This window comes from Pipistrellus kuhlii, unplaced genomic scaffold (genome assembly GCF_014108245.1).
Source record: "Pipistrellus kuhlii isolate mPipKuh1 unplaced genomic scaffold, mPipKuh1.p scaffold_m20_p_9, whole genome shotgun sequence".
Lineage (NCBI taxonomy): Eukaryota > Metazoa > Chordata > Mammalia > Chiroptera > Vespertilionidae > Pipistrellus > Pipistrellus kuhlii.
In genome coordinates, this window is record NW_023425595.1 from 53803052 (window position 1) to 53816895 (window position 13844).

General features: G+C 40.1%; 1 protein-coding gene across 10 annotated transcripts in view; it reads left to right on the top strand.

The window, feature by feature from the left end:
* The window catches only part of ARHGAP42 (Rho GTPase activating protein 42), a 231921-nt gene that overhangs the window by 122780 nt on the left and 95297 nt on the right, over positions 1-13844 (top strand). For 8 of the 10 annotated variants that reach the window (XM_045577765.1, XM_045577767.1, XM_045577768.1 and 5 more), the window contains one exon: positions 13564-13635. The exons of the other annotated variants lie outside the window; for them this stretch is intronic. In XM_045577765.1, the coding sequence (XP_045433721.1) occupies positions 13564-13635 (72 nt within the window). The remainder of the gene's footprint in view (positions 1-13563; positions 13636-13844) is intronic. 10 annotated transcript variants of the gene reach the window in all.

Genomic DNA, 13844 nt, shown 5'->3' on the forward strand with positions numbered 1-13844 from the left:
AACTTATTTCCCCACTTCCCTGATGGGGTGGCCTGTTCACTTTTCTCCTCCCTGCTTTTAGGCGTGCTAGTCTGTAATGCACTCTCCTACCCTTTCCTGGTTTCCACCTAAAATCCATATTATTTTGCATAATATGGATTTTAACATAACCCATATTATTTTGTCTTCAAGTTTTTAGCTCAGCACATCAGTGAAATCAACCTTTAAAGAAGTGGTTAAAAAAATAAATAAAAGGAGTAAGGAGAATTTGGAAGAGATTGGTATTTCTTGCTTTCCAGGGTTATGGCTCTTCTCATTTTAATGGCCATTTATATGACAGTGATCAGCCCTCTGAAGTTTTATATATATATGTATGTGTGTGTATGTATATATATATATATATATATATATATATATATATATATATTTTTTTTTAATTGATTTTTTACAGAGAGGAAGGGAAAGAGATAGAGAGCTAGAAACGTCGATGAGAGAGAAACATCGACCAGTTGCCTCCTGCACATCCCCCACCGGGGATGTGCCCGCAACCAATGTACATGCCCCTGACCGGAATCAAACCTGGAACCTTTCAGTCCACAGACCGATGCTCTACCCCTGAGCCAAACCGGTTTTGGCTGAAGTTTGATTTTGAGTGCAATAGTGTGTGTGTGTGTGTGTGTGTGTGTGTGTGTGTGTGTATTAGAGGCCCAGCACACGAAATTCATATGAATCATCTCTGGCCTGGCCTGTGATCAGAGTCATCCTTCCCCCAGCTCCCCACAGCTGGCCCTGCCACCCGCCGTCACCCACCTCCGGTTCCCCAATTGCCATCGGGTGATTGATGCGTGACTCCCGAGGGAAGGGACGAGAGGTGGTCAGTGTGCCCCACAGTGATTGATTGAGCAGTCCTTCTGGTCATTCTGCCATTAGGGTGAATTTGTATATTACCCTTTTATTATATAGGACTAGAGGCCCAGTGCATGAAATTTGTGCATGGGGGTGTGTGTCCCTCAGCCCAGCCTATACTCTTTCCAATCTGGGACATCCCTTTGAGGGATGTTCAATTGCCCATTTAGGCTTGATCCTACCAGGACTGCTGGTTCCCAACTGCTCGCCTGCCTGCCTTCCTGATTGCCCCTAACCATTTTTGCCTGCCAGTCTGACACCCCCTAACCACTCCCCTGCAAGCCCGATTGATACCTAACTGCTCCACTGCCAGCCTGATTGCCCCTAACTGCCCTCCCTGCATGCCTGGTCACCCCTAACTGCCCTCCCTGCATGCCTGGTCACCCCTAACTGCCCTCCCCTGTAGGCCTGGTCCCTCCCAACTGCCCTCCCCTGCTGGCCATCTTGTGTCCACTTGGGATAGCCATCTTTGACCACATGGGGGCAGCCATTTTGTATGTTGGAGTGATGGCCAATTTGCATATTACTCTTTTATTATATAGGATAACTTTTCCAAAACCAGTTTATAAATAAAGAATCTTGTGTGAATATATGTCATAACTTATTGTTTTTTATGATTGAATTTTTCCTAAAGATAATATCAATGAGCTTAGCTTCATATTGCTACTCATATAGATATAGATTGCTACCTATATTATATCACATGTATCAAAGTATATATTATAGGAATACTTTCCTTATTTAGAAACATATTTAGCTTCCTATAGGTTTCTCGCCATGCTCAGTAATATTAGGAATAACTGTTTATTGTAATAACTCATTGCAGGTACCAATTATGGCTATCAGAAATGACTTTATTCATCAATTTAGCAATGCTCTGTTGCTGTATGTATGGCAAAGCACTTTGCTAGGCAATGCCTATTTTAAAAAAAATCATAGGCTGGAAGGATAGATATGTAAATAATTAACATGCAGCATGAGTATTGTCACTCTTTGTAGCAAGAGATGTTTATAGCCAACATTTGGTGATCTTTCCTCAATGTCCAGATTCAGCTTCAGAATCATTCTCAAGCCAGCAGCACAAAGACCTGCTGTTCCTCCGGTGGATTCTTGAGGCTAACATTGTTTGTCACCAGGAGCATGGTACAACTTTGTTCAGCGTGTTGCTGTAGAAGGCCAGAAATCCAAAATCCTTGCTCTGTGTAGAAGCAAGTTTCAGTGTAAAAAAGTAGAAATGAGTTTCATTCTTTGGGTGTTAGGAAAGACATAATAAATTGGAAATGTGATAAGCCCACAGATACATGTTTAAAGAGATGCTTTCATAGTGAGGTAAGAGGAATCTTGTAAAGTGAGCACTTTTTTTTTTTTTTTTTTTTTTTTTAAACTATAGTTTGTAGTTTAATATCTGTGTCTTCTAAATATGGGCTTAGCTCTCTAAGCAGTGATGTGCTGGTGAAACATCACCTGCCATCAAGTACTCAGGTGTGTGTGTGTGTGTGTGTGTGTGTGTGTCCCTGATTTGCAATGCTTGCTGATTTTCATGGTGTAAATATTCCCCCTCAGTTGATTTCCCCCCGGCTCACTGAAGGCAGGTGGGAAGAGATGCTCACCGTGGTTCCAGAGCCGCTATGAGGCAGCCCAGCCCACTGCTAGGTCCCAGCCCATCTAACTGCCCGAATCATCAGGTCCCCCTCCTCTAGTGTAGGTGCATTCCCATCCTACACCGTTCCTTCCTCCTTTCTCTCCTCTCCCTTCGCTTCCTCTTTCCTTTCGTCCCATCCTTGTAAAATTTAAGAAATTGCTTATACATTGGGATATTTAAAATTCTCTTATGATTTTAACAATCTGCATTACACAAATATTGAGTAATAATGATTCAAATACATTAACGTTCAGCTCCTAAAATGTAATGGCTGTAAAATTTAATGGATTTTCATTTCTTTTATTAACGCGCAGAGACTATTAGATGTTTCCTTAAATTCACAAATGAAGAATGTAAAACAGATGAGTGATTTAGTTTCTCTCCAAAGATAGCTTTAGTACTCGAATACCAAGGAGGGTACAGAGATAATAGTAAAAAGAAATAGCATTAAAAGGTAGGGGGAGTAAACACTGAATTGCATAAATTATCAATTTGTTGAAGGTCCGTCCCCCTGTCCACAGACATTGACTCACTTTGATTCCTCTAAGTTGGGAGATAAGACCTGGGAAAAAATCTTGCAGCTGTAATTTGCTCAGCTCAGAATATATAGTGTTTCTGAATTTTAAGGTTTGGGAAGAGGGAGAGGGGTTATATTTTCATCTGAATGAGTACATTGGTACACACAGGACAGCTGTGCTACGGGAAAATCTTCGACCATCTCTTAAAGTGCTAACTAACGGGAGAGCGGCATTGGGACCTACTAGCAGCCACCCAGAGGTGCACAGGTTCAGAACTGGGGTTTCGTGAGAATGTCAAAAGGCACAGGGTTGGATGAAATAACCTCACCAGTGTCGCTGCAAAACGCAGGAGTGGCTAATTAATCTGCTGAAAGAACTGAGCTTATAACATTTATTTTGTCTTTTGGAGCCTATATTTTCAAAGGTCAATTTAACTCCCAACATTTTCCTTGAATGACCTCTGAAGTCTAATGTAGCCACACATTCTACAGAAGTGCTTTGCTAAATATAAACTTTTTGGTTAAAATCAATAGAAAAATATTTGCTACAGGAACGTACGTGCAGGATGTTGGGGAGTGAGTAATTCCAGTAGCTTTTAAGATGTCAATTCTAATTTGAACCTTTATATATCTTCTTTATAGCTAAAAAAGCAGCTTGGCCCTTTTTGCTGATCTTTAAAAAGACTTTATTATTGTAAAGTATAAATGAACAAGTTGTAATAAGAATGGCCATAAGTAGATACAGGTTTGTGAGGAGGCTGCATTATGGTTATAGCTGGTGTTTATGAATGTTTTCCACAATGCTTGAATGCGTTACACTATGCCTAGTTTAACCTCCCATTAGAGATAGCCAGGTAGGATGAATGAAGCACAAGTAGTTTCAGAATAGCAAACAAGCTAAAATAAGTAACTTATCTTTCTAGTTCAAATAACAGTATGGAGAGAATTTCATTTGGTGCAACCTAGAGTTATGACATTATTAGATCAGAGTGGATTATATGAAATTTTGTAAATTACTCCTCTCTTTCTCAGATCGATTCTGTGAAAATGGTCAATTCTGTCTTGGATGAATGCTTTTTCTACTCGCTTATCTGGTGTGCATAGATAGTTTTATTAAGAAATAGCAAAATTTTATTCAGGACAGTCGTAAGTGCTGGAAGCAGAGGATTGCTTGCTATTCTTTGCCCTGGGACCTCCTTATTCCATTGAGGAAAGCTTGACATCCGGTATGTGCTGGGGAGATTCCACTCCCTCACACTGCACAACTCCAGCTGCAACTCCGTAGGCATCTTACAAAATAATATTTGCATTAATAGTGGCCAGTTCAGAAGAACAAATTAAATAAGAAGCAAGTATCACTTTATATTAATAAGCTCTTATGACCATTATCTATAAAATATAAATTTTAATCTTTGTAAACAGGCTATGAGATAAATGCATATCATCACCTTCATTATATAGAAAGGGAAACTGAGACTTGGGGAGTCTGAATAACTCGACCAAGATTGCACAGTTGTGAAGAGTTAAGTACAAGCCAGTGCACTCTCCTGGAGATGTACTCCACACATTCATCTCCTGGAATGAAGGGGGATTCATATAGCACCCTTCTTCAAAAACATAAATCTCTTTTCCTATTCTGTTCTTATAAGAGAAGTGTTATTACTTATATGGGAGAAAAAAAGATGAAAGGAATATTAAATTTAAGTTGATCTAAACCTATGTGGTCCAATGGAGTGGGAATAATACTGGAGCACTAGATTAATAAGTAGAACAAAAACATTCAGCCGGGACCCGTTTGGCTTAACGGATAGAGCATCAGCTTGGGAACTGAAGGGTCCCGAGTTCGATTCCAGTCAAGGGCATGTACCTTGGTTGCGGGCACATCCCTTGTAGGGGGTGTGCAAGAAGCAGCTGATCGATGACTCTCATCGATGTTTCTAACTCTCTATCTCTCTCCCTTCCTCTCTGTACAAAATCAATAAAATATATTAAAAAAAAAATTCAACATGGAAGCAGCAAGCGGCATTCAAGGTAGAATTTAATGGGTGACTGTGGTACCAGATAACCTTACATAGCACTTAATTTTTTTTGGGGGGGAGGGGTATAATTTTTAAATAAAGACTTTTTAAAAGTAATTTGCTCATAATAAATGATTTAAAGTAAAATGTACTTAATCTTGGACCTCCCCTTGTTATATGAAGGTCTTGGCCATGTGCCCATCCTCCACAGCTGATGTGAGTTTGGGCCTGGGAGTCCTAGTTCAGAGGAGCTGTGGGTGTACTGACCTGAAGAGGGAGTGTTTCTTGCAAAGCTGTGGAGCGTTAGCGTGACCAGAGTCCAGGAATGAGCCGCTACCCAGCCCTTGACCACATGCCAGAGCTTCATCCCGGGAAGCTGTCTGGTAGGAAGGGGTTGGAACAAGGCAGAGATACTTGCCTGTGATTCCCAAATTAGGACTCTGATCCGATGTTCCCAGTTGCAGAAAACAATGGGAAAATGAGCTGTTCTTACCTCAGAGACTGTTTATAGGTAGGTTCCTCCACTCTATTACATACCTTTGCGATCTCTCTACTTAGTGAATTGGCTGCAAAGACATCTCAACAAGAAATTACTTTTGCGATGAACTATACCATCTGTATCGCTGTGTAAATTGCATGGTCTGTTGTAGCCTCTCAAACAGTTGCTTCAGGTAGCACTGGGGAGTGATATTAAGTCTTCTCTTCAAAACCTTAGGTAGAGCCTTTCAGTGCTTTGAAAGTTTGGGGTACAGAGCTGTAGGCTTAACATCCTGGCACTGTTGAGTCTGTTGCCCGCTAATGGGACCCTGTAGCCATTGATTAGCGGTGAGCTCCGATTGGCACCAGATTGGAGCCCACGCCTGGGAAGGGGGAGAAGTTACAGTGGGAGGAGAGGTACGTTCAGATTTCTCCTGGTGCATCCCCACTAACTTCGTTGGCCAAACACTTTGTACTAACCTTCTCAGCAGGGAGCAGCAGGCGCTGAAAGTTCCTGTAGGATAGCACTTGGAAACCCATGGTTTAGAGAAAATTGTAATTCATGTATACCTAGAGAAATAAAACCCCAAACATGTTTGGACAATCATCCATCTGACCACATAAAAACATTGCTAGCCATTGCTTTTGAGTAATTTATGAGCATTCCCTCGTGGCTGTTTATTAAAACCACTTGAAATAGCAAAAGAAAAGTGAGTTGCCTGGCTCCACGTAACGCGCCCACAGTGAAAGTGTGTCTGAGCTAGCGTGGTATTGAAAACCATTATCCAGTATCAGCTTTGCTTCTCTGCTAGACAAAATAAGTGAAATAAGCTGGTCATTATTTTTTAATTTAAAATGGACCACTGTCCATAAAAATAGTTTAAACCCAAGGTTTGGGTAATGATTATAAATTAAAAAGCAAACAGTTTAATAAGTTAATTGTATCTTAATTACTGAAACAAGACCTTTTCGAGAATTTACAGGATCAATATCTAGGAAGTGTCGTTCTGAAATTGCTTTTGTATTTTTCCTAAAGGGTCTTTCTCAGTAAGGTCATGCAAAGTAACACATTCCACAAATATTATGGGATCTTGAATCTCTTGAACTCTGTGACTTGATTTTCTCCCTAGAGTTACCTTCTGGAAGGAGTTCCATCAAGCCTCTTGGGTAAATCTGGAGAGAAAGAGTTCTGTGAGAGCCAAGAGCGTGCATTTCTCTAGATTTTTAACAAAGAAATCCTTGTGGATGTTGAATCATCAGGTTTGCTCCCTGATTCCACTTTTTAATGATGGTTTTCCACCATTTTGTATATCATTTTCTTTTATTTTTCAGTAGCAACAATAAACCTTTGTAACCTACCAAAATTTAAAACACCTCTTTCACGTTACACTTGGTTTCCTTCAGAATGGAAGAATCCCGCCCACAGGATGGGACAGTGTGTGGGGACTTAAGGCATGCTTTTCCTGGGGATGTAGAGACCTGAGGGTCAGAGGCAGCCACCTTGGGTTGTAAATCCACTTTGTGCCTGAAAGTGTTGGCATTTCCATCTTGATCTCTTGAATTCAGACTCACATATTGTGAGCAGCACCCCACTGACTGCATACAAAAGAAGCATCATATTAATAGTTCAGAGGTAAGAACACAAACGCTAGAATGGCTTTTGGAAACATCAGGCCCCTGCTTATCTACTACTGTCCATGGTATTCTGGATAGGCACTGTTCTGTTACATTAACTTGGATTTTCTTTCCTACCTTTGAGTAATCACATTTTAAATCCTCTTGGAACATTCTGAGGCTGCTTACAGTATTCTGGACACACAGCAGATAGGTATTGGGAATTCTGTGAAGAAGCAAACATTTATTGAAAGGCTGTAATATGCCAAGTCTATGCTTGTTATTGATAAGATATATATTTTTCTTTAATTTTTATAAAAACCTTAAGAGATATAGGGATAAAGATACTGAGTGGTTTTGGTGCCCAAATTCCAATGGAACTCTGGCTGACTTGAACACTCGCATTCCTAATACATTCCAGATGGTTTTTAAATTTCAAACGCCATTTCTCACATAAAATTGACTTTAATCTCCATATTGTGAATACCTTTGCATAGTACTTGGTATATAGTAAATAGTCAATAAATCATGTATCTATTGCTATCACTTTTAGATGTTCCCTCCCTTCCTCATTTTGCCTGTTTATTGCCCCCAGAACTTTATTAAAAAAAAAAAAATCTTTCAGTTTCAGATGAATAGAATGATAAGAGGAGAAAGAAAGAGAAAAAATATGAGCAGGTCCAAAAACAACAGAAAAAATAAAGAAATACGGAATAGAGATAGGAAGTAATACTTGCTCACAGGATGGTTAGGTAATGATCGCATTTATTATACTTTGTTATATCTCCTCAGGTTTTGTTTTAGTCTCAGGCCATATGTAGATAACATCAACATAAGGGGTTTGTCAAAGATTTAAACCACTGGATTTGAATACGGGTACCAGTGTCTTAGTATAACCTCCTCCCCTCCTAATCCCTCCCATCCCAACAAAGAACATTTAATTCATATTGATTAGTTGTACTAGTGCTATTTTGAGGTTGAATACTCTGCCAAAGTCGTTCTTTGAGTCTTCCCATAGCACAGAACTTAATAGTTCCAAAGTGAAATTCATTGTCTTAATTCTACTCCACTAAACATATTCCCTCTTTTTTTTAAATCCTCATCCAAGGACATGCTTAGAGAGAGAAATGGTTGAGGGTAGGGTAGGGGGAGGGGGGCAGAAAAAAAAAAGCATTGATGTAAACCTTATGTCACTTTTATTTATTTATTTTAAATATATTTTATTGATTTTTTACAGAGAGGAAGGGAGAGGGATAGAGAGTTATAAACATCGATAAGAGAATCATTGATCAGCTGCCTCTTGCACACCCCCTACTGGGGTTGTGCCTGTAACCAAGGTACATGTCCTTGCCCGGAATCGAACCTGGGACCTTTCAATCTGCAGGTCAACGCTCTATCCACTGAGCCAAACCGGTTTCGGCAACCTTATGTCACTTTTAATTCTTCTCCCTTTGTTTTCCAAAAAACTGTCTTGTCAGTTCCCTAGTACTCATCTGTCAGTACAGCAGGCACCTGCTCTGATTCCTCACCACTTCTAGCTTGAGCTCCTCTCTCAGCCTTTAGTTGGCACATTATACCTTTATCTCTTCATTCTCAGAGTACCCCATATATAACTGACTTGGCTTCTTAGAACAAGTTTTCTTAACATTAAAAAAAATATCCTCTTGCCATCTGTCTGTGCACTTTGCAGAAGTGTCTGTTTAAGTCTTTTGCCCACTTTTAAATTGGATTATGGCCAAGGGACATATAAAAACATACTCAAAGTCACTGATCATCAGATAGATGCAAATTAAAACGACCATGAGGTATCACCTCACACCTGTCAGAATGGCTACCATTAACAAATCAACACATGACAATGTTGTGTGGATCTGGAGAAAAGGGAACCCTTGTGCACTGCTACTGGGAATGCAGACTGGTGCAGCCACTGTGGATAACAGTATGGAGTTTCCTCAAGAAATTAAAAATGAACTGGCCATTTGACCCAGTGATCCCACTTCTAGGGATATATCTTAAGAAACCTGAAATGCCAATCAGAAGGAATACTGTATATGCTCCCTTATTTTCATAGTGGTGCAATTTGTTGTAATAGCTAAAATCTGGAAACAGCCCAAGTGCCCATCTGTAGATGAGTGGATAAAAAAGCTGTGGTACATCTACATAATGGAATGCTATGCGGCAGTACAAAAGGTGGATCTCTTACCGTTTGAGGCAGCATGGAAGGACCTGGAGAGCATTATACTCAGCGAAATAAGCCAGTCAGAGAAAGACAAGTGTCATGTGATCTCACTCATATGTGGAGTCTAATAAAAAAATAAACTGATCAACAAAATAGACACAGAGACATAGAAGCATAGAACAGACGGACAAATCTCAGAGGAAAGGCAGGTGTAGGTAGGTGGGTGGATGAATGGGGAAAGATTAACCAAATAATTTATATGCATATATGTATCACCCATGGACACATACAATAGTGCAGTGAAGGCCTGGGGGAGGGGTGGATGTGGGGTTGGAATCAAGGGGCAGAAAAAGGAAACATCTGTAATACTTTGAACAATAAAGATACATTTTTAAAAAAATCCTCTGTTCCGAAGCCAACAGTCATTTTAATGTTCAGGCTGCTTTCCCTGATTACGGGTGAAATTCACCCTTTCCATACTTATTCCGATTGAGTGAATTACTAATAATGTATACTCTTTTCTCCCATTAGAGAATGTTCTCATTCATTAATAATAATGACATATCGCTTCTTTGGAGCCTGCTGTGTGCCAGAACTGTTGGACATGCTTCACATTCATTCTGCTACTCCCAATTGTAATAAGTAAAATGAGGGCTCTAACATGGTCCGTGCTCTCACAAGTAAGATCGATTCTTAACAAGTGCTTAATACATGCTCTTTTCTCCTGCCCTGCACTCCGCTTCCCACATGCGGTGCTTAGTGCCACCCTTTGCCTTTGTACATGGTGTTCTCGCTTCCTACAATATTTCTTCCTTTTGGTGTATCCAGTTCATATTCCCTACCCAAACACTGCCTCCACTCATTCCGTTCTCGTGGATCTTTCCTACTGTCAGAACACTAATCTTACCTAATACGTAACAGACAAACATATAAATTGACCATACGTCCGCTATACCACCAGCCAATCAGGAGTGATATGCAAATAAACCCATCCAAGATGGCAGTTAATTTGTATACTCAGCCGCTTTGTGATGGGGGCGGGGGGTGGGGGTGGGGGAGACATGCAGGTGTTCTGCCCCACCCCCAGTCTCTCAGGGCCTCTGACAGCATGGGAAGGTGGGGCCGGAGCAGAAAGGTGCTGGGCCAGCAGCCAGGGAAAGGAAAGCCCATCCTAGCAGGAATCTTCATGCATCAGGCTTTTAGTGTAGGATAAGGAGTTTGACATGGTTTGCCTTGTAACTCCCTCTTATCTTTCACTTTTTCTAAAAATTTTAATAGTGCTTTACTGGCATCAAATACTTGTTGAATGAATACATTCTCCCCTTCTCAAGTAGACATCAGCTTTCTGGTAAGGTTAGCCCAGTCCTCAATTTCTTCTCATCCCCTCAGATCTCAGCAATGTGGGGGAGTCCAAGCCGTCTGTCATTTGGAACTTTCATGGGAAAATACTTTTTTAATACCATGCACATACATACACTTCAATGAAGAGGGGCAATAAAAGATTCAGAGATAGAAGTCTGAGAATTAGGTAAATTCAGAATGAGATTCATCATCCACATGTTTTGGGCGATATTGAAAGCTGTAAATTCTGAGCGGGTATTATAGGTGAAACACTGAGCTAAGTGTTTTACATTCATCATCTTAGTTCTTAGAACCAAATTGTTGGGTGGATGCTCCTGCAGATGCTCAGAAGGGTGCCCTAGCAGCTTGTAAGCAACAGAACCCGGTTTAAACCAGGTAGTTTTTACTCTAAACATGCGTCTTTCAGCCCTATTCCATATATCATCCTATTCAGCCTCATTGCTGGGGTTTTCAGCCCTTGAGAAATACCTCCCTGTTGACGTTCACCGAGTTTAAATACATTAGATCATGCTTTTGTTTCCAGCATAAACAGTCAGTACGTGTCAGCCTTTATTTTCTGCCATTTTCCAGTTTACACCGAACTGTTCATGACATTGTCTTCCCCTTACGCAAGCTTCTCTTTAAAGGCAGAATCAGCTGTTTATTCTGTATGTGAGCTCTGGATATGCATGCGTGTGTTTATATGTGTTTGGGCGTCCATGAGGGTGCCGAGGATTTAGAGAGTGAGAATGAAAAGTGAGCTGCTTTGCTACTGTTTTCCATCAGCTCTCTCGTTGGAGTGTATCTGCAAGGATGCCTGCCTGAGTTCACAGGGGGAAGCAGGTGATGGATGGGTCCAGACCCTCAGTGTCTCAGAAAGAATCTTGAGTATTGATCTATTTTGTGTGTTTTCACAGCACAGGATTTTAGGCAGTGTTTTTAAGATCTCGCATTTCATTTTTCTGCAAATTGGAGAATGACGGAACCGTGGAAGGAGTTAGAACTCTAGTTTTTATTTTTGTGTATACTATCCAGTGCATTTAAGAAATAAGACTTGACTAAAGAATAACCAGTTTAGTGAGAATAAGTAAAGCCCTTTTGTTGGAAGTTAAAATTTTTTATATAGTTTCAGACATACAGAAAAGTTATATGAATAATATAAGGAACTCCTGTATACCCTTAACCTATTTTAAAATAGAGTAATGCATTAAAATTTTTTATTTATTTAATGTTTGCATTTTCTAATTCTACTAGATGCCCAGTGCATGAGATTCCTGCACTGGGGGGGGGGGGGGGCGGGGGGGGGCACCTCAGTCCTGCCTATGCCCTGTCACAGTCTGGGAGCCCTTGGGGGATGCCCCACTGATGGCTTAGGCCCACTCCCTGGGGGGGGCTGGCTTAGGGCTTCAGGCTGAGTGGTGCTCCCCCTATGGGAGCACAATGACCACCAGGGGCCAGCTCCTGCATTGAATATCTGCCCCCTGCTGGTCAGTGCACATCATAGCAACTGGTTGTTCTGCCATTCGGTCAGTTTGCGTATTAGCCTTTTATTATATAGGATAATAGATCATGTTGCTACCACAGTGGTAGAAAAAGATTTTGTTAGCTAGGCCTGCTCCCTGCCACCAGGTTTCATCCTATATAATAAAAGCTTAGTATGCTAAGTGTCTGATCGGCCATTCAACCAATCAAAAGGTAATATGCTAATGATACGCTAAAGCCACTCAACTGCTTGCTGTGACATGCACTGACCACCAGGGGGAAGATGCTCTGACTGGTAGGTTAGCTTGCTGCTGGGGTCCAGCCAATTGGGACTGAGCGAGACAGGCCCAACATGCCCTGGAGCCCTCCCGTGACCCCTCCCCAGCTGGCCAACATCCCACGTCCTTCCTGGACCCTGATCATGCACCTTTGGCCTGGCCTGTGCCCTCTCACAATCTGAGCCGAAGGTCACACCCCTCCCCCAAGTGCATGAATTTCATACACTGAGCCTCTAGTTGATATATAAATGACATATAACACTATAAACTCAAGATGTACACGTTGGTTTGATACATTTTATATTGCAAAATGATTGCCACCATGGCCATAGCTAACACTTTCACCCTATCACATAATTAACATTTCTGTGGTGAAACATTTAAGATCCTATGCTTAATTTTAATGGCTCCTAAAGGTTTTTTTTAAATGGAGATTTTCTTCAAGCATAATGTTTGTCTCCTGGCATTCAGTCCCTGGCCCTCATACTTTGAACCCTCTCACAATATTCTTACAGATCAATATTAAAAGATTCATGTTTTAAAGTTTTAGGGGAATTCCAATTTGGAGTTTGAGGCTAAACTACTATTCATTGAAAATAAATCAAATACTATTTTAGTAGGGTTGGAAATATGAGAACATTCCAGCAAATCCCAAGTGTAAGAATTCTACTGAAATAGGAATGAAAAGTGAGCCTCATTTTATTTTGCAGTTGTAGAACTATAATATTCTAGTGGCAAAATGGAAGTTTTTTTTATGGTTCAGTTTTAAAATGATGTTTGAGCTGACTGCATTAAAACAGTGTAATTAAAAGTATTTGTAAATTTACTACCCAATATGCTGTTTCTTAGTTATGTCTTAGAATAAGGAAGTTAAATATTTAACTAAGATTTTACCACATGTACTTGTTTTCATATTATTTAGATTATGTTAGAACCAAATTACATAATTTGTGAGAACAATTTAATTATAAAGTTGAAAAATACATGCGAGGTATTTTTATTTCATTTATAGACGTGAACAAGAGAAAAAAAAAGCTGTTTATTTAAATAAGGTGAATAAACGAGCCATCTTTTATCAATATTTGCATGAAATTATACATAATTTAATTAATTTGCATTTTCAATTTCAGATTCAAAACGCTAATGATGTATTAATTGCTCCGCTTGAGAAATTTCGAAAAGAACAGATAGGCGCAGCAAAAGTAAGTGTTTCGTTTTATTATTCCTCAGATATTCTCCTGGTAATTAAAGATGACATAATTTCAGATGTTAACATTTGGATATTAGAATGACCTTTTAAAAATTCTGTACGCCATTTTTAACTTTTGCACTGAGCCTATTACAAAGACCGGCATTTCTTTAAACATAAAAGACCTTCTTCTACTGAACAGAGAAAAAGTCAGCTTCAGTG